Consider the following 20,557-nt stretch of genomic DNA (forward strand, 5'->3'; position numbering starts at 1 on the left):
GTTCATATCAATTACATTACAGTGCCCCTAGTTCATATTAAATTACATTACAGTGCCCCCAGTTCATAGTATGCCACAATATAGTGCTCCAGATAATATTATGCTACATTTGCAGTTAATAAATAGATGCATATGTGTTACTTCTGTAGCATACAAGGGATTGATCAATTCTCTTTTTGTAAATGTTATTATTATTATTATTATTATTATTATTATTATTATCATCCTTTATTTATATGGCGCCACAAGGGTTCCGCAGTGCCCAATTACAGAGCACATAAACAAATAATCAAACAGGAAAACAGCAACTTACAGTTGACGACAATATAGGACAAGTACAGGGTAAATAAACATAGTTCCATCAGCAGATGACACTGGAATAAGTATCAGGTGGCAGAAGACAGCAGGATGTGGTACAGTTGAAGATTATTAAAGTAAGAAAAAGGATAAGCATATGAGGGAATTGGGCCCTGCTCGTGAGAGCTTACATTCTAAAGGGGAGGGGTAGACAAACAGGGGTGACACAGATGGGGTACATAGAGAGCGTGGAACAGAGGGTTAGGATGAGATTTTGCTGGGTTTCGTAAAGAAGTGGGTCTTGAGAGCCCGTATGAAGTTTTGTAGAGAGGTGGAGAGTCTGAGGGGGAGAGGTAGGGAATTACAGATAAGTGGTGCAGCACGTGAAAAATCTTAGAGGTAGGAGTGGGAGGAAGTAATCCGTAGGTTATTTTGTTTCTGTGTATGGTAAATACTGGCTGCTTTATTTTTACACTGCAATTTAGATTTCAGTTTAAACACACCCCACCCAAATCTAACTCTCTCTGCACATGTTATATTTGCCCCTCCTGCAGTGCACATGGTTTTGCCCATTAGAGAACAATTTTGCTGCTGCAATAAGGTCTGAATCAGACCTCTATCATTTCAGATCCAGAGCAGGGGTCTGCAAGTCACAAACTTCCAGCACAGCTAACAGGCTGACACCACAACCATTTTATAAAGAATATGTTCCAGTCTGCACTTTCATACATATAATATTTTAGATGGATATGTATCATTCAAACTGATTACATATTATAAAATCCTAGATAGCATAGTGCAAATAAGACCTGTATTTGGTCATGAGCAGTATTCTTTTTAGTACAACATATTGCAAGCAACCAACACTATTTGGCATTCATGGTTTATCTATTCCAGCCTGTTACTTGGTTTCCTGAAGCCTAAAGGCACAGTAAAACGCATCTGACAAAGAACAAATGAGCCTCCCGGAAAGGAAGGGAACACGCTGCCACAGAAGTCTAAATAATAACTATGTTGTGTCTGTCAAGATTAGTACTCATGTTTCAATGATCAAACACAAGAGAGGAAACTACTAGAGAAATCTTGATTTTATTGTCACTAACAGAGCACTTGGGACATTCTGGGTAGTGATTATTCTTGATCTGTTCCAGTGCTTCCCTTGGTTCTACATACATTTTTAGAAAATATGTACTGTCCCTGTGCTTTCATCATGGTCTGCTGGTTGCGCTCACATATTTTTTATGTTTATCCTCTTTTCATAAATTAGTAGCTTACAGTCATGTGGTCGCACAGCAGATATCTTCCAGCTCGCTAACCCTAACTGATCTGCACAGCACATGTGTCTTGGTATAATATCAGACCTTACTTGATGCTGAGGGGAAGTAGAAGCCAATAAAAAATAAAACTGTTTCTAATCATACAGTTACAGACAATGTGGTCCAATTCACTGAGACTTACTTTTGCTGAGTTCTCTGGGAGAGCCTGGCAGCCTCTGCAGCAGCCTTTCTGGCCTCAAACTCTTCCCTTTTCAGTACCTCTCCACTTCCTCTGTAGCCCATCTCCACCAGCTGACGGGCTAACTCTTCATCCTAGATATATAAAAATGGAAGTTGAATATCAAAAAACTTTACACATTAAGGCCCAAATGTATTAAGCCTTAACAAGAGATAAAGTGGAGATGGATAAAGAGTTAAGTACCAGCCAATCAGCTTCATAACTACTATGTTACAAGCTTTGTTTGAAACATGACAGTTAGGAGCAGGGCCGGTTCTAGACCTTGTGGCGCTCGGTGCGAAAGTTTCCTTTGGCGCTCCCCCCAGACAGGAAAAACAGGGTTAGTGCGCGCAGTAGCCGCCTGGCAAAAAATAGGGTCATGGCTTCATAGGGAAGGGGCGTGGCCACAGTTATGCCCCCTGTAGTTGTGCCCCAGTAGAGTTGTGCCCCCTGTAGAGTTTTGCCCCCTTTAGCTGTACCCCCAGTAGAGTTGTGCCCCCTGTACAGTTTTGCCCCTTGTAGTTGTGCCCCCTGTAGAGTTTTGCCCCCTGTAGCTGTGCCCCCTGTAGAGTTTTGGCCCCTGTAGCTGTGCCCCCAATAGAGTTGTACCCCCTGTAGCTGTGCCCCTGTAGTTATGCCCCTATTAGCGCTGCTTACGAATAATAATAATAATAATAATAACAATAATAAAAAATACTCACCAGCCCCGCTCCTGCTTCCCGACCACTGCTGCTGTCTCTGCTGCCGCTCCTCGGACATCTCTCTTCGGGAGAGATGTCATTACGTCTCTCCCATAGCGCCGCACAGAGACTAGAGGTCAATCAGGATCTCTAGCATCTGCAGCCGCTCCCACAATGCCGTGCAGTGCGCAATAATGTCAGGCGCACCGTACGGCAGTATGTGGGAGCTGGGAGGGTCAGGCGGCGCAGCGGCGGCAGCGCCCTTCAGGATGCGGCGCCCCGGGCAAAAATCCTGCTTGCCCGCGGCAACAGCCGCTCCTGGTTAGGAGCTGGCTGGCTGATCATTTATCACTATTTATCCGTCTCCACTTTATCTCTTGTTAAGATTTAATACATTTGGGCCTAAGACTGTCTGGATAGGTACAGTAGCCATAGCCAAACACATAAGAACATTAAAGTAGGTACTACATACAGTATGTGCGGCCATTGAGGCATAGCAGGCACAGTCCAGGGTACTGTAGATCATTCTATGACAATACTGAAACATACAGCTTACAGTGGCTAATGCCATTTAATACTATCATGGTTGTGCTCTAAAACGCAATATTTTTCTGAGCTTTATAGATTCATGCAAATTCATGGAGAATTAGTGGGACTGCAGTCTTCTGTGCTAGCTGTATGCAGGAGATATTGCCGAATCTCCTGTGTTCAGTCTTTGTCAGTCAGTGCCACCATACAAAAAAAGTGCCTCAAGCATGTCATAACAGCCTCGATGCTAGACTTTTGAGCAGAAGTGGTTTTGAAGGTAATATCATAGAATTTATGTTGACAATTGTCCATTTTTGGAGGTCAGTTCGCTACTGACAAGCTGTCCACAATCTAGCCGTTCTTTAGGTAACAGTTACATGAAAAGTATGTGAGCTTTCAATTTGTGTTTTTATTACTTTTTATTTCAATAAGCTTTTTTGGAAAATATATTTCTGCATACCATTTTATTTTCCTTTTTTATATTATAAGCATTGTGACTTTCCTTGTCATATTAGACTCCATTAGTGATATTCAGTATTTGTGATTAAATTAGGCAATAGTATATTTTGATGGTATCCGGACTACATGTCGACAACAAAAAGGTCGACACACCTTAGGTCGATGCCAATTGGTCGACACACCTTAGGACAGCATGAATAAAAGGTCGACATGGACAAGAGGTCGACAGGCACAAGGTCGACATGGAAAAAGGTCGACATGAGTTTTTCACAATTTTTTTCTTTTTTGGAACGTTTCCATACTTAACGATCCACGTGGACTATGATTGGAACGGTAATCTGTGCCGAGCGAAGCGAAGGCACCATGCCCGAAGCATGGCGAGCGAAGCGAGCCATGCGAGGGGACGCGGTGCACTAATTGGGGTTCCCGGTCACTCTACGAAGAAAACGACACCAAAAAAACATAAAAAACCCATGTCGACCTTTTTCCATGTTGACCTTGTTCCTGTCGACCTTTTGTCCATGTCGACCTAAGGCGTGTCGACCAATTGGTGTCGACCTAAGGTGTGTCAACCTTTTTGTTGTCGACCTGGAGTCCCAGACCCATTTTGATATTAGTCAAGTAGTAACTTTTGACTTCTGTCAACATTAGCACAAATCTTAGCAGTAGCAGAACTTGGTAATTCATAGTATGATGAGATACAGCTCTGAGACATTTAGTCAGTTTAGACAGGTGTTTTTGTTTTGTATCCAATGTGGGTGCTTCTGAAATAATGGAAGCTAGGATGGGAAGATCTTCCCCATTCGTGAAATCCTTGGGGTCGATTCAATTCGGCAACAGATGAATAGCGCCGGGAATTAGCTCCCGACGCTATTCAATTCAGCTAAAGTTAAGTCGGAGAATGCCCGTTCTCGACGACTTAACAGGTAGTTTTGTCGGGAGAACGAGCATTCTCCGACTTAACTACCTGCGGCGATGCTGATTCCCGACAGAATCAGCCTCGCGCCGGCCGCGCCGCAGCTGTTTTGTCGGTTCTCTTCTCTCACCCCCTGGGCTGAGAAAAGAATTCCCAGATAATTGCGGGTAACTAGTAGCTGAATTGAATAGCTCCGGAGCTAATTCCCAGCGCTATTCAACTGTTGCCGAATTGAATCGACCCCCATGATTTTTCTGCAATGCAGGGAAATTAGCTACTGGACACACTGATTGCCAGACAGCTTCAATGAGGACAGCTATTTTGAAAGAGGGGTACTGTAGGGTTATCACCTCATCCCTTTAATTCTGGACACAGTTTCTGTGGCTGATTAAAACCAGGTGAAAGGGAGTCTTGCAGTCAGCCAACCACAGAACCTGTGTAATTAATATGTGTCCAAAATTAAAGGGATGAGGTGGTAACCCTAGGGTACTGCCATCTCTCTAGTTTCCAGAATGGCAGAGATAGCTAACTTACATTTCCCTCTATCATCAGCATAAAGGAGCGTACACACTAGGCGGCATGCTCTATGAGCGACATCGCCTAGTGTTTGCCTCTCCCGGGCCGTACAGGCAGCTCCTGGATGACAGTCCAGATTGAACATGCATGCACAGCCGTTAGCTAGGGTTGTTGCCGACATGCGGGGCCGCGCATCGCTCATCGCTGGCAGCATATACACTTGCCGAGGAAATTACCTACATCGCTCATTTTCTCCGCAAGTGTGTATGGACCATTACTTAGCAGTTTATTGACATTTCATTTTAAGTGTGACATCACAATTGACAATCTCTGTATCGTGCCTTGCTTTTGATTGGTCCTCCTGGGGCATTTGCCTGGGACTGTAGGAGGAAAAGAGGAGCCTCGGAAATAAAAAAAAAACTACATACAGTATAGCCATATTTCCTAGGGCTTCTTTTTTCGCTCTTTTTTTTTTACACACAGATATAAGAATGTAATCCATAATATATACTAGAGACATGTTTCTCATGTATCCTCAACAGTTCATGTCAAGTATTCACTAGAGCTAAGTTTCCCAAATCTGTTCCATACGTATCCCCAACAGCTCATACTGACCAAGCCAAGTAGACTAATCGCATGATTCAGAGGAAGACGAAGAAATAATCAGTGCTGTGTCTTCAGTAGCAGCAAACCTGAGATAGTATGTAAATGATGCAGGTGTCGTGTTTTGAAAAGATGCAGCATCGAGTTACCATCAGGAACATTGGGCATATCCTCAGGTTTGTTGGCATAGAATGCTTTACCCTCACAGTCAGGATCAATAGGCACATACCGGAAAGCTCTTTGTGGTATAACTTGTTTATATAATGAAGCTGGAACCGATCATAATACAAACTGATAACCAGAACAAGATAACTATATATGAGCAGCAATCATTGCATGCTCCATCTCTCTCCTTCATGTCACCTTCACACACAGGAACAAACAAGTATAAATATACATCACAAACTGTAAAACACATAAACACATATACGACAGCTCCACCTGCTGTCACTCCAGTGTAATTACATATCAAGTCTCTGCTGTAATTTCTCAACAAGGTTACCCAGAATGTTCACCGCATCTAAGCTTCCGAGGCTAGTGAATTAGCGTTGGAAAATGCAGATGCTGGCTTTGGCACTCCTATAAAACGGAAACAATATGCCTCAGTTTTATGTGCACTGTGACCGATGTCGCTGCTGTATTGAGACACATGCGCCCTGCATCTCCAAAGCATGCATTGTCCTCAAAACATCATTCTTCTGCATCCAAATTGGAAGTGTCCACCTCTGAATCAGGCCCCAAGTCACCTGTGCGTGCTTAAACAAATCCTGAAAACATAAACTATTGCGGGTACATGGGGAATGGATTTGGGAAATACTGTACTAGACACTCTGTTTGAAAACCTTGCACCCATGATTTAACTAATAGAGGGTATTATAGTAATTTCCCAAATTAAACCAACATGTTTATTTAATTCATCCCAGATTTATTCAATGGGGAGAAAAGTGGGTAAAATTAAAATCAGTCATTGTAGTAATGTTTATTTTACAATGTTAAAGTTTATAACAGTATAAATATTATGATAAGAACCCTCCTTAAAAATCATAACATATAAAACAGTGTTTTAATTACATTGCCGCTTTAAGAGTGCAAGGAACTAATAACTATTTTAATTTATTATCTAAAACCAATTTTCACTTAGATATATGCTGGCATATTTAAATATTTAACATGACCTTAAAGTGGTAGTGAGTAAATAGTTAGTTAAGCAATAGCATGGGTGGGGCAAGTATTTGTCCAAGATTAGGATGAGTTCAACTAAGTTTGCAATTCAACATTAAATACATTTATTAAACTGGTTGGAGCAAGCCTATACATTTCAAGTGAATTTACCCGACTATAAACAAGAGCAAATGTTGGTTAGTATGTTTACGTTAATGTTTTTTATTTAAATTAATTTTCATTTATTTAATATTAACTCATTTTTATTCTTTCATTTGGAGCCACCTTCCTCCTGAGAAAGTTGTCCTAGTGACAGGGATATGCATTGAGGATATATTTACTTACACTCTATTTTTCGTGCAGTCCCTGGAACCCCGTAAAAGTGGGCGGATCTCACGCATCCCACCCACTTACAGGTGCAGTGCACAGGATGCGGAGATATAACAGGAATCGTGGGTCATTATGCACTTTTATTCATATTTATCTGTTTAAGATGCTGGTGGTAATTAAGTACAAATAATAAAAGTCCCACACTCTGGAGTAATTTTATTATATAATAGAATGTACTTTGTATTATCATTTATGTTGTGAATTCTCGTTTCTGGTAAAAAAAATTTGGATCTTGCTGTTGGCATTCCTCTATCGTTGTTAGCTTGCAGGAAACAAAGACCAACGTATACCTCATTTAAATATATTTGGATTTATTTAAATTGGGAATAGAGCTATCACAGTGCCAGAATTTCTCTTGTTGTGTAACAAGTTACCTTCTACAGCACACACTTTTTCAAACTACACTGGCTTCATTAGTGACTTTCTTTTTTTTTACTCTACTTAAATTAATTTAAGATTATATTGGGACAGACAGTACTTTCTACTGGTACCATAGTTGACAAATATAATATTTATTACACGCCTGTATAGCACATCACGGGCGGTAAGCCCGTTACTATTCCCTCCCAACACACAGAGTTTTGCAAGAAAACTAACGATGCCGTAATAAGCGTACAGTGCATCCAGAAAGTATTCACAGCACTACACTTTTTCCACTTTTTGTTATGTTACAGCCTTCTTCCAAAATGGAATAAATGTTTTTTCTCCTCAAAATTCTACACACAATACCCCATAATGACAACGTGAATTTCCCCCCCGAGATTTTTGCTAATTTATTAAAAATAAAAAACTAAGAAATCACATGTACATAAGTATTCACAGCCTTTGCCATGAAGCTCAAAATTGAGCTCAGGTGCATCCTGTTTCCACTGATCATCCTAGAGATGTTCCTACAGCTTAATTGGAGTCCACCTGTGGTAAATTCAGTTGATTGGACACGATTTGGAAAGGCACACACCTTTCTACATAAGGTCCCACACTTGACAGTGCATGTCTGAGCACAAACCAAGCATGAAGTCAAAAGAATTGTCTGTAGACCTCCAAGACAGGATTTTCTCGAGGCACAAATCTGGTTAAGGGTACAGAAAAATATCCGCTGCTTTGAAGGTCCCAATCAGCACAGTGGCCTCCATCATCCATAAATGGAAGAAGTTCGGGACCACCAGGACTTTTCCTACAGTTGGCTGGCCATCTAAACTGAGCGAGTACGGTCCTAGTCGGGGAAGTGACCAAGAATCAAATGGTCACTCTGTCAGAGCTACAGCATTCCTCTGTGGAGAAAGGAGAACCTTCCAGAAGGACAACCATCTCTGCAGCAATCCACCAATCAGGCCTGTATGTGAGAGTGGCCAGATGGAAGCCACTCCTTAGTAAAAAGCACATGGCAGCCCGCCTGGAGTTTGTCAAAATGCACCTGAAGGACTCTCAGACCATAAGAAACAAAATTCTCTGGTCTGATGAGACAAACATTGAACTCTTTGGCGTGAATGCCAGGCATCATGTTTGGAGGAAACCTGGCACCGCTCATTACCAGTCCAATACCATCCCTACAGTGAAGCATGGTGGTGGTAGCATCATGCTGTGGGGATGTTTTTTAGCGGCAGGAACTGGCAGACTAGTCAGGATAGAGGGAAATATGAATGTAGCAATATACAGAGACATCCTGGATGAAAACCTGCTGCAGAGCGCTCTTGACCTCAGACTGGGGGAGACAGTTCATCTTTCAGCAGGACAATGACCCTAAGCATACAGCCAAGATATCAAAGGAGTGGCTTCAGGACAACTCTATGAATGTCCTTGAGTGGCCCAGCCAGAGCCCAGACTTGAATATGATTGAACATCTCTGGAGAGATCTGAAAATGTCTGTGCACTGACACTTCCCATCCAACCGGATGGAGCTTGAGAGGTGCTGCAAAGAGGAATGGGCAAAACTGCCCAAAGACAGGTGTGTCAAGGTTGTGGCATCATATTCAAAAAGACTTGAGGCTGTAATTGCTGCCAAAGGTGAATCAACAAAGTATTGAGCAAAGGCTTTGAATACTTATGTACATGTGATTTCTTAGTTTTTTATTTTTAATGAATTTGAAGAAATCTCAAAAAAACTTTTTTCATGTTGCCATTATTGGGTATTGTATGTAGAATTTTGAGGGGGAAAATGAATTTATTTAATTTTGGAATAAGGCTGTAACATAACAAAATGTGGAAAAAGTGAAGCGCTGTGAATATTTTCCTGCAGGCTGTTTGACTGCACACCGCCACTAATTGAATCACACCCTAAGGCTCTGTAATAGCTATCTATTTTTGGACACAGGAACAGGACCATAACTGGTGGTTAGCATGGATAGCAGGGGTACTGATCAAATGGGGGTACCACCCATCCAGCCAACCAAAAACTTTTAACTCATGGGATTATACTTTAGAGACTGTAGTATCTGTATAAAGACTTTGATTACCTTAACTTAAGGAATGTTTTCAACAGGGTAAACTTAGTTACTGTCAGAAGTCCTGTCTGTCTGAATAGACAAAGTTGCAGCATACCACAATCTTGTCATACTGCATTACAGGCCTGCAAAAATAGCATCCATTTACTTTACTGTGCATCATAGGATTATAGTATGTTGTCTCAAGACTGAAAGATAATTAAAGACTAGAGAAAAAATAGCTAAAAAGTGTAACCTATGCCTTTGTCCCAAGCTGTTAGAAATAGAGCTGAAAATGTTTACTACAATATACTGTAAATGTCATAAAAAATAAGGTAGTGAATACAGGTTGAGTATCCCATATCCATATATTCCGAAATACGGAATATTCCGAAATACGGACTTTTTTGAGTGAGAGTGAGATAGTGAAACCTTTGTTTTTTGATGGCTCAATGTACACAAACTTTGTTTAATATACAAAGTTATTAAAAATATTGTATTAAATGACCTTTAGGCTGTGTGTATAAGGTGTAAATGAAACATTAATGAATTGTGTGAATGTAGACACACTTTGTTTAATGCACAAAGTTATAAAAAATATTGTCTAAAATGACCTTCAGGCTGCGTGTATAAGGTGTATATGTAACATAAATGCATTCTGTGCTTATATTTAGGTCCCATCACCATGATATCTCATTATGGTGTGCAATTATTCCAAAATACGGAAAAATCCCATATCCAAAATACCTCTTGTCCCAAGCATTTTGGATAAGGGATACTCAACCTGTACTACCAACATCCTAGAATACATAAGGCCGAAAGGCCATCTAGTGGTTATGAATGGATGGAATTGTATGGAACATTTAAAGATTGAGATGCACATAAAGAATGGAATATTGTGGTAACTTGTGCAAAGGGACGGAGATGAAAGCAGAAGTCTAGGAGAGACATGAATCACTTAAGATATGTTTTTCAAACCGTATCTAACTAGTTTAAACACATTTGGGGAAAACGTGACTCATTTGTTTTGTAAAGTACAACTTTGCATTATAGTTTGAGACTACATTTTGCTTTAAATTTTGTTCTGAATTCAAAGGATATAACCATTCAGCTGCCAACAATGTATACATCGCCATTAAGAAAATAACATTGTAAAATAAATAAAAATAAAGCTAAAACTATCATAGCCCATTTTTATATTTTATTATCATTATTTTTTTTATTTTATTTCTGTTTTATTTTTGCTTTATTTTTATTATCTTTCCATTTTTTATATTTTTTTATATTTTTATTTATATTTTTACTCTTAATATTTTTTTTTTTTTTTTAATGGAGTTATATACATAGTAGTATATCTTTGTTTTTCCCTTTTACCCTCCCCCCCCCTTTTTTTTTTTCCTTTGTAGTAGTAGTGGTCTATTTACTGGAATTATATACATAGAAGTATATCTTTGTTTTTCCCTTTTTTCCCCTTGTTTTCTTTGTAGTCGTAGTGGTCTATTGATGAACCTTTTATTATTAAACTTGTTATTATTCTTGTAAATCTTGCATATTGTTGTTTGGATTACATACTTTATGCCGCCTGTCAATATACCGTCAGCAGCATCCCGCCTGCCAGAATGTCGGCAGCGGGGCGTGCGCTAAGAGTCCCCTAGCAGGCTAGCTGCACTCGCCATGCTGCGTGCCCAGTGGCTCGCTGCGCTCGCCATGCTGCGGGCAGGTGGCTCGCTGCTCTCGCCACAGGATCTATTCCCACTCTATGGGTGCCAGCTTGCCACAGGCTCTATTCCCACTTTATGGGTGCCGTGGACATCCCAAGTGGGAGTAGTCCTGGTGCGCTGGGATTCCGTCTGTCAGCATTGTCAGCTGTTGGAATTTCAAATAACTGTGGCCTATTGTGTCTTCGGATCTCGAATTACCTGTGTTCAAAAATAAGTCTACAATGCAATGATACACAAGGGGGTAGAACTTAAAAGATGTTACACAAACAAATATACCCATTACTACATTCTTGGGCTCTAAGAAAATGGATGCGTAAAATGTGCCAACCTGTCGTTCTATGATTAGTGGGGACAAGTTTACACACCTCAGACAGGCAAAACATCCAAAATTGTACATCATGTTACTTGTACAACCCATTACGTGATCTATACGATTACGTGTCTGTGTAGCCTCAATTACACCGAAACCATGTTTAAGGAGAGAACAGCAAACCACAACAGGTCAATTAAACAGGCATTACTTAAGAAACATAGCGACCAACCATTTGCAAAACATATTCTATCAGCAGGACACAATCTATCGTCCCTTAGATACTGTATCATCGATCATCATGTCCCCCCAATTCAATGAGGGGGAGACAGGTCTAGAGGATTTGGAATTCAAATGGATTTTCACATTACAAACATTGGCAACTTTTGGTTTGAATGAGCAATTCGGTCTGAGTGGCTATTTCTAATTACTACATACACACAACATAGTACAGTGTTGTACGGTTCCTATTCCCTCTTGTAGGGCTTATTAATGTAGCTTATAGAGGGATCAGTAATGTAGTGTAGGTTATAGAGGGGTCAGTAACAGTGCAGTTTCTAGCGGCGGGTGCCCGCCGCGGCACTTTGTGTGTCCGTAATCTCCTCTCCTCCCTCTTCCCGAGCGCTCCTGCTCGGGGGGCGGAGTTTCGCGGAATGACGCGTTTGCGTCATGACGTCACGACGCAAACGCGTCATTCCGCGAAGCCCCGCCCCCCGAGCAGGAGCGCTCGGGAAGAGGGAGGAGAGGAGATTAGCCTGGAAGGAGGAGGCGGCCGGCGCGAGGGACGTGAGGCGGCGGGACCCGAAGAGCGGGAAGATGTAAGTATAATCTCTATCTTTCTCTCTCTCCCCCTTCCTCCCCCCCCCCACTTGACACCTGCCTTCCGCACTGTGTAAAATGGGGATACCTGCCTGCCGCACTGTGTAAAATGGGGATACCTGCCTGCCGCACTGTGTAAAATGGGGATACCTGCCTGCCGCACTGTGTAAAATGGGGATACCTGCCTGCCGTACTGTGTAAAATGGGGATACCTGCCTGCCGCACTGTGTGAAATGGGGATACCTGCCTGCCGCACTGTGTAAAATGGGGATATCTGCCTGCCGCACTGTGTAAAATGTGGGCACCTGTCTGCGTACTGTGTAAAATGGGGATATCTGCCTGCCGTACTGTGTAAAATGGTGATACCTGCCTGCCGCACTGTGTAAAATGGAGATATCTGCCTGCCGCACTGTGTAAAATGGGGACACCTGCCTGCCGTACTGTGTAAAATGGGGGCACGTGCCTGTCGCGCGGTGTAAAATGGCGATACCTGCCTGCCGCACTGTGTAAAATGGGGATACCTGCCTGCCGCACTGTGTAAAATGGGGGCACGTGCCTGCGTACTGTGTAAAATGGGGATTTCTGCCTGCCGTACTGTGTAAAATGGGGATACCTGCCTGCCGCACTGTGTAAAATGGGGGCACCTGCCTGCGTACTTTGTAAAATGGGGATATCTGCCTGCCGCACTGTGTAAAATGGGGACACCTGCCTGCCGCGCTGTGTAAAATGGGGACACCTGCCTGCCGCGCTGTGTAAAATGGGGACACTTGCCTGCTGTAATTTGTAAAATGGGGACTTTTTTTATTTTTATTTTTCCCCCGTGGTGGGTGTGATGATATCAGACGAGGCCACGCCCACTTTAATGAGACCACACCCATTTAAATCAGGCCACACACCCTTGTCGGGAGCGCGCGCGCCTCCGGCTTTTTCTTTTTATAGCTATATGGGGGGGGGGGGGGGGGCGCCGCATTTTGAAATCTCGCACTGGGAGCCAAATTGTCTAGAAACGGCCCTGGTCAGTAATGTAGTTTAGTGTAGGGTATAAAAGGGTCAGTGTTGTAGTGTAGGGTATAGAGGAGTCAGTAATTTAGTGGTGGATATAGAGTGGTCAGTAATGTAGTGTAGTGTATAGCGGAGTCAGTGATGTAGTGTAGGGTGTAGAGACGTTAGTAAAAGTACTAATTCCAAGTACTTGTTATACTATTATTGAATAAAAATGCAAAATGCATGAAAGTATACAATCTGGAATCTGGATTAAAAAAAAACAGAGGCAAAGGTCAGAGGTTAGATATAAGTGACCTTCGGCATGCCTCACACCACTTATTGTGCTAAAGTAAATGTTCACCCTTTGAACCGCTTGGTCTAAATCTGGCTCTGTCTGCACACATTCAATGCTATAAAAGAGTGTCTCCAATATATATATATATTTTTATAAGTCTCTGCAATAACCTACAGTTCAACATGTTATCAGATTATCCACAGTCCTCAAATGTTTATATGCTCTTTGATAACACACCTGGGATATTCCACATGTAGGCCCTGGGCAGAGCAATGACCGGGGCCCCTGCCCACCTGTACATGGGAATAAATGTAAAAAGTCATAACTTTCCCCCCCTGCGGTCTCGCACCATCTCTCCACATGCTTCCATACAGTGAATAGCTGCCTGCTTTGTGGATAGCTCTAGCCATCCACCAATCAGCATGATGACATCCATCCATCGCGGCATGCAGGTAGGGAATGCTTCCTGACCACTCTGATTCGGTGTTAGTACAATCAGAGTTGTCAGGCAGCATTCTCCGTTTGCCTCCCTAAAAGCAGCGGCGGCCCAGCCCGCACCTGCTCAAATCATGGGGCCCTGTACAGCTGAGTTGGACAGACAGTGGTAGCAAGTGGGTACGGCCATGGCCACCAGATTTTCTACCGTATGCAAATGCAAATATCTATACATCTTCAGGAGTGTAGATGCAATGCTCAGTGTTTTTGTACTGCTGCTATGACACTCCAACAAAACAATTGTCTTGCCCTGAGTTCGCACGGGTGCCCCTATATTTTACTGGGAGAACTAACTGCGAACGGAGCCAACATGAAGGTACGCATGGGAGCACATGCACCATTTGCAAAAAAAGATATCATAAAGATGGAAACAAGGGATCTGCCTAATAAAGCAGTGCCGTAACTAGACATTTTAGCGCTGTGTGCATGAAATGGCATTGGCGCCCCCCCTTTATGTAAAATAGGGGCAGTGTGCGCATCAAAAAATAAGAATTTACTTACCGATAATTCTATTTCTCGGAGTCCGTAGTGGATGCTGGGGTTCCTGAAAGGACCATGGTGGATAGCGGCTCCGCAGGAGACAGGGCACAAAAAGTAAAGCTTTAGGATCAGGTGGTGTGCACTGGCTCCTCCCCCTATGACCCTCCTCCAAGCCTCAGTTAGGATACTGTGCCCGGACGAGCGTACACAATAAGGAAGGATTTTGAATCCCGGGTAAGACTCATACCAGCCACACCAATCACACTGTACAACCTGTGATCTGAACCCAGTTAACAGTATGATAACAGCGGAGCCTCTGAAAAGATGGCTCACAACAATAATAACCCGATTTTTGTAACTATGTACAAGTATTGCAGATAATCCGCACTTGGGATGGGCGCCCAGCATCCACTACGGACTCCGAGAAATAGAATTATCGGTAAGTAAATTCTTATTTTCTCTATCGTCCTAGTGGATGCTGGGGTTCCTGAAAGGACCATGGGGATTATACCAAAGCTCCCAAACGGGCGGGAGAGTGCGGATGACTCTGCAGCACCGAATGAGAGAACTCCAGGTCCTCCTTAGCCAGGGTATCAAATTTGTAGAATTTAGCAAACGTGTTTGCCCCTGACCAAGTAGCTGCTCGGCAAAGTTGTAAAGCCGAGACCCCTCGGGCAGCCGCCCAAGATGAGCCCACCTTCCTCGTGGAATGGGCATTTACAGATTTTGGCTGTGGCAGGCCTGCCACAGAATGTGCAAGCTGAATTGTACTACAAATCCAACGAGCAATAGTCTGCTTAGAAGCAGGAGCACCCAGCTTTTTGGGTGCCTACAATATAAACAGCAAGTCAGACTTTCTGACTCCAGCCGTCCTGGAATTATATATATATATATATTTTCAGGGCCCTGACAACGTCTAGCAACTTGGAGTCCTCCAAGTCCCTAGTAGCCGCAGGCACCACAATAGGTTGTTTCAGGTGAAACGCTGACACCACCTTAGGAAGAAACTGGGGACGAGTCCGCAGTTCTGCCCTGTCCGAATGGAAAATCAAATATGGGCTTTTGTAAGACAAAACCGCCAATTTTGACAATCGCCTGGCCGAGGCCAGGGCCAACAGCATGGTCACTTTCCATGTGAGATATTTCAAATCCACAGATTTGAGTTGGTTCAAACCAATATGATTTGAGGAATCCCAACACTACGTTGAGATCCCACGGTGCCACTGGAGGCACACAAGGGCTGTATATGCAATACTCCCTTGACAAACGTCTGGACTTCAGGAACTGAAGCCAATTCTTTCTGGAAGAAAATCTATAGGGCCGAAACTTGAACCTTAATGGACCCCAATTTGAGGCTCATAGACACTCCTGTTTGCAGGAAGTGCAGAAATCCACCTAGTTGAAATTTTTTCGTGGGGCCCTCCTGGCCTCACCCACGCAACATATTTTTACCACATGTGGCGATAACGTTGTGCGGTCACCTCCTTCCTGGCTTTGACCAGGGTAGGTATGACCTCTTCCGGAATGCCTTTTCCCTTAGGATCCGGCGTTCAAACCGCCATGCCGTCAAACGCAGTCGCGGTAAGTCTTGGAACAGACAAGGTCCCTGCTGGAGCAGGTCCTTTCTTAAAGGCCGATGCCACGGTTCCTCTTGGAACAGACATGGTACTTGCTGAAAGCAAATCCCTTCTTAGCTCCCGAGGCCATTAGTCCTCTGTGAGCATCTCTTGAAGTTCCGGTTACCAAGTCCCTCTTGGCCAATCCGGAGCCACGAGTATAGTTCTTACTCCTCTATGTCTTATAATTCTCAATACCTTGGTTATGAGAAGCAGAGAAGGGAACACATACACCGACTGTTACACCCACGGTGTTACCAGGACGTCCACAGCTATCGCTTGAAGGTCTCGTGACCTGGCGCAATACCTGTCCCATTTTTTTGTTCGGGCGGGACGCCATCATGTCCACCTTTGGTCTTTCCCAACGGTTCACAATCATGCGGAAAACTTCCCGATGAAGTTCCCACTTTCCCGGGTGGAGGTCGTGCCTGCTGAGGAAGTCTGCTTCCCAGTCGTCCACTCCCGGAATGAACACTGCTGACAGTGCTATCACATGATTTTCCGCCTAGCGAAAAATCCTTGCAGTTTTGTCACTGCCCTCCTGCTTCTTGTGCCGCCTTTTCTGTTTACGTGGGCGACTGCCGTGATGTTATCCCACTGGATCAATACCGGCTGACCTTGAAGCAGAGGTCTTGCTAAGCTTAGAGCATTATAAATTTGTTCTTAGCTCCAGTATATTTATGTGGAGAGAATTCTCCAGACTTGATCACACTCCTTGTGTGACTGCTCCCCAGCCTCTCAGGCTGGCCTCCGTGGTCACGAGCATCCAATCCTGAATGCCGAATCTGCGGCCCTCTAGAACAGGCTTTTTCAACCAGTGTGCCGTGGCACACTAGTGTGCCGCGACCAGTTGCAAGGTGTGCCGCGGAGCCAGAGCAGCTTCCTGCACCTTCAGAGTGAACTGTTGGCCCGGGCTCTTCTTAGAGAATCAGTCATACTCCGGCCGTGATCTATGCCTTGATGACGCTGCGGTGTGATATCATATGTCACGGCCACCGAATCTCACCACCCAGCCAGCCCACCTGCCTGCATACACATCTTCCAGTTTCTGCCTGCATACACAGCTTTCCTTGCCCACCCACATCCACACCTGCCCGACCGCCCGCTACTCAGTATTCGCAGCACTCCACTATGAGGAACCCCTGCCACTGGGGGACAGGGAGGACAGCTGACCGGTAGGGACTTATATTTGTTATGTTATTTCTCCTGTGTGGAGCAATAGGATTTATGGGGGGAACAATGTGAATAATTCATGTGTGGAGCATTAGGATTTATGGGGGTAACAATGTGAGTTCATGTGGGGAGCAATGTGATTGGCCTACACAAAAAAAACAATGTATGTGTGGAATTTTTTTTATACTCTGAGGGCCAATGTGTGTTTTTTGTTTCTGTGGGGAACTGATGGTGTGCCTTGCCAATTTTAAAATAGTGTTCGGTGTGCCGCGAGTGAAAAAAGGTTGAAAATCACTGCTCTAGAAGATGAGCACTCTGTAATCACCACAGGAGAGACACCCTTGTCCTTGGATATAGGGTTATCCGCTGATGCATCTGAAGATGCGATCCGGACCATTTGTCCAGCAGATCCCACTGAAGAGTTCTTGCGTGAAATCTGCCGAATGGAAGCGCTTCGTAATAAGCCACCATTTTTACCAGGACTCTTGTGCAATGATGCACTGACACTTTTCCTGGTTTTAGGAGGATCCCGATTAGCTCGGATAACTCCCTGGCTTTCTCCTCTGGGAGAAACACCTTTTCCTGGACTGTGTCCAGAATCATCCCTAGGACCAGCAGACGTGTCGTCGGAACAACTGCGGTTTTGGAATATTTAGAATCCACCCGTGCTGTCGTAGAACTACTTGAGATAGTGCTACTCCGACCTCCAACTGTTCTCTGGACCTTGTTCTTATCAGGAGGTCGTCCATTTTCTTTGAAGACGAATCCTCCTTTCGGTCATTACCTTGGTAAGGACCCGGGGTGCCTTGGACAATCCAACGGCATCGTCTTGAAACTGATAGTGACAGTTCTGTACCACGAACCTGAGGTACCCTTGGTGAGAAAAGGCAAATTTTGGGACATGGAGGTAAGCATCCCTGATGTCCCGGGACACCATATAGTCCCCTTGTTCTTTGCTATCACTGCTCTGAGTGACTCCATCTGGATTTGAACCCTTGTAAGTGTTCAAATTTTTCAGATTTAGAATAGGTCTCACCTAGCCTTCAGTACCACCATATAGTGTGGAGTAATACCCCTTTCCTTGTTGTCGGAGGGGTAAATTTATTATCACCTGCTGGGAATACAGCTTGTGAACTGTTTTCAATACTGCCTCCCTGTCGGAGGGAGACATTGGTACAGCAGACTACAGGAACCTGCGAGGGGGGAAACCTCTCGACATTCCAATCTGTACCCCTTGGATACTACTTGTAGGATCCAGGGGTCCTGTACGGTCCCAGCGTCATGCTGAGAACTTGGTAGAAGCGGTGGAGGGCTTCTGTTCCTGGGAATGGGCTGCCTGCTGCAGTCTTCTTCCCTTTCCTCTATCCCTGGGCAGATATGACTCTTATAGGGACGAAAGGACTGAGGCTGAAAAGACGGTGTCTTTTTCTGCAGAGATGTGACTTAGGGTAAAAAACGGTGGATTTTCCAGCAGTTGCCCTGGCCACCAGGTCCCATGGACCGACCCCAAATAACTCCTCCCCTTTATACGGCAATACATCTTTGTGCCGTTTGGAATCTGCATCACCTGACCACTGTCGTGTCCATAAACATCTTCTTGCAGATATGGACATCGCATTTACTCTTGATGCCAGAGTGCAAATATCCCTCTGCGCATCTCGCATATATAGAAATGCATCCTTTAAATGCTCTATAGTCAATAAAATACTGTCCCTGTCAAAGGTATCAATATTTTTAGTCAGGGAATCCGACCAAGCCACCTCAGCTCTGCACATCCAGGCTGAGGCGATCGCTGGTCGCAGTATAACACCAGCATGTGTGTGTATACTTTTTAGGATATTTTTCAGCCTCCTATCAGCTGGCTCCTTAAGTACGGCCCTATCCGTAGATGGTACCGCCACTTGTTCTGATAAGCGTGTGAGCGCCTTATCCACCCTGAGGGGTGTTTCCCACCGCGCCTTAACTTCTGGCGGGAAAGGGTATACCGCCAATAATTTTCTATCGGGGGAAACCCACGCATCATCACACACTTCATTTAATTTATTTGATTCAGGAAAAACTACAGGTAGTTTTTTTTACCTCACACATAATACCCTTTTTTGTGGTACTTGGAGTATCAGAAATATGTAACACCTCCTTCATTGCCCTTAACGTGTGGCCCTAAAAGAAAATACGTTTGTTTCTTCACCGTCGACACTGAAATCAGTGTCCGTGTCTGGGTCTGTGTCGACCGACTGAGGTAAATGGGCATTTTACAGCCCCTGACGGTGTTTGAGACGCCTGGACAGATACTAATTTGTTCGCCGGCCCTCTCATGTCGTCAACCGGCTTGCAGCGTGTTGACATTGTCACGTAATTTCCATAAATAAGCCATCCATTCCGGTGTCGACTCCCTAGAGAGTGACATCACCATTACAGGCAATTTGCTCCGCCTCCTCACCAACATCGTCCTCATACATGTCGACACACACGTACCGACATATAGCACACACACACAGGGAATGCTCTGATAGAGGACAGGACCCCACTAGCCCCTTGGGGAGACAGAGGGAGAGTTTGCCAGCACACACCAAAGCGCTATATTTTACAGGGATAGCCTTATAATAAGTGCTCCCTTATAGCTGCTTTTATAAAATCACAATTTCGCCAAATTTTGCCCCCCCCTCTCTTGATTTAACCCTGTTTCTGTAGTGCAGTGCAGGGGAGAGCCTGGGAGCCTTCCTGACCAGCGGAACTGTGTGAGGAAATGGCGCTGTGTGCTGAGGAGATAGGCCCCGCCCCCTTTTCGGCGGGCTCGTCTCCCGCTTAAAAATGGATTCTGGCAGGGGTTAAATATCTCCATATAGCCCCGGAGGCTATATGTGAGGTATTTTTTGCCAAAAAAAGGATTTTCATTGCTGCCCAGGGCGCCCCCCCCCAGCGCCCTGCACCCTCAGTGACTGCCGTGTGAAGTGTGCTGAGAGCAATGGCGCACAGCTGCAGTGCTGTGCGCTACCTTAAGAAGACTGAGGAGTCTTCTGCCGCCGATTCTGGACCTTCTTCTCTTTTCAGCATCTGCAAGGGGGCCGGCGGCGAGGCTCCGGTGACCATCCAGGCTGTACCTGTGATCGTCCCTCTGGAGCTAATGTCCAGTAGCCAAAGAAGCCAATCCATCCTGCACGCAGGTGAGTTCACTTCTTCTCCCCTAAGTCCCTCGATGC

General features: G+C 44.3%; 1 protein-coding gene across 3 annotated transcripts in view; it reads right to left on the reverse strand.

Annotated features, from left to right (window-relative positions):
* Positions 1 to 20,557, reverse strand: part of CFAP299 (cilia and flagella associated protein 299) — a 1,086,689-nt gene that overhangs the window by 977,478 nt on the left and 88,654 nt on the right. For all 3 annotated transcript variants that reach the window (XR_010186026.1, XM_063938677.1, XM_063938678.1), the window contains exon 2: positions 1,756 to 1,886. Coding sequence is in view for 2 of the 3 variants with exons in the window: in XM_063938677.1 (XP_063794747.1) it covers positions 1,756 to 1,886 (131 nt within the window). In the remaining variant the exon portion in view is untranslated. The remainder of the gene's footprint in view (positions 1 to 1,755; positions 1,887 to 20,557) is intronic.

This window comes from Pseudophryne corroboree, chromosome 1 (genome assembly GCF_028390025.1).
Source record: "Pseudophryne corroboree isolate aPseCor3 chromosome 1, aPseCor3.hap2, whole genome shotgun sequence".
NCBI lineage: Eukaryota > Metazoa > Chordata > Amphibia > Anura > Myobatrachidae > Pseudophryne > Pseudophryne corroboree.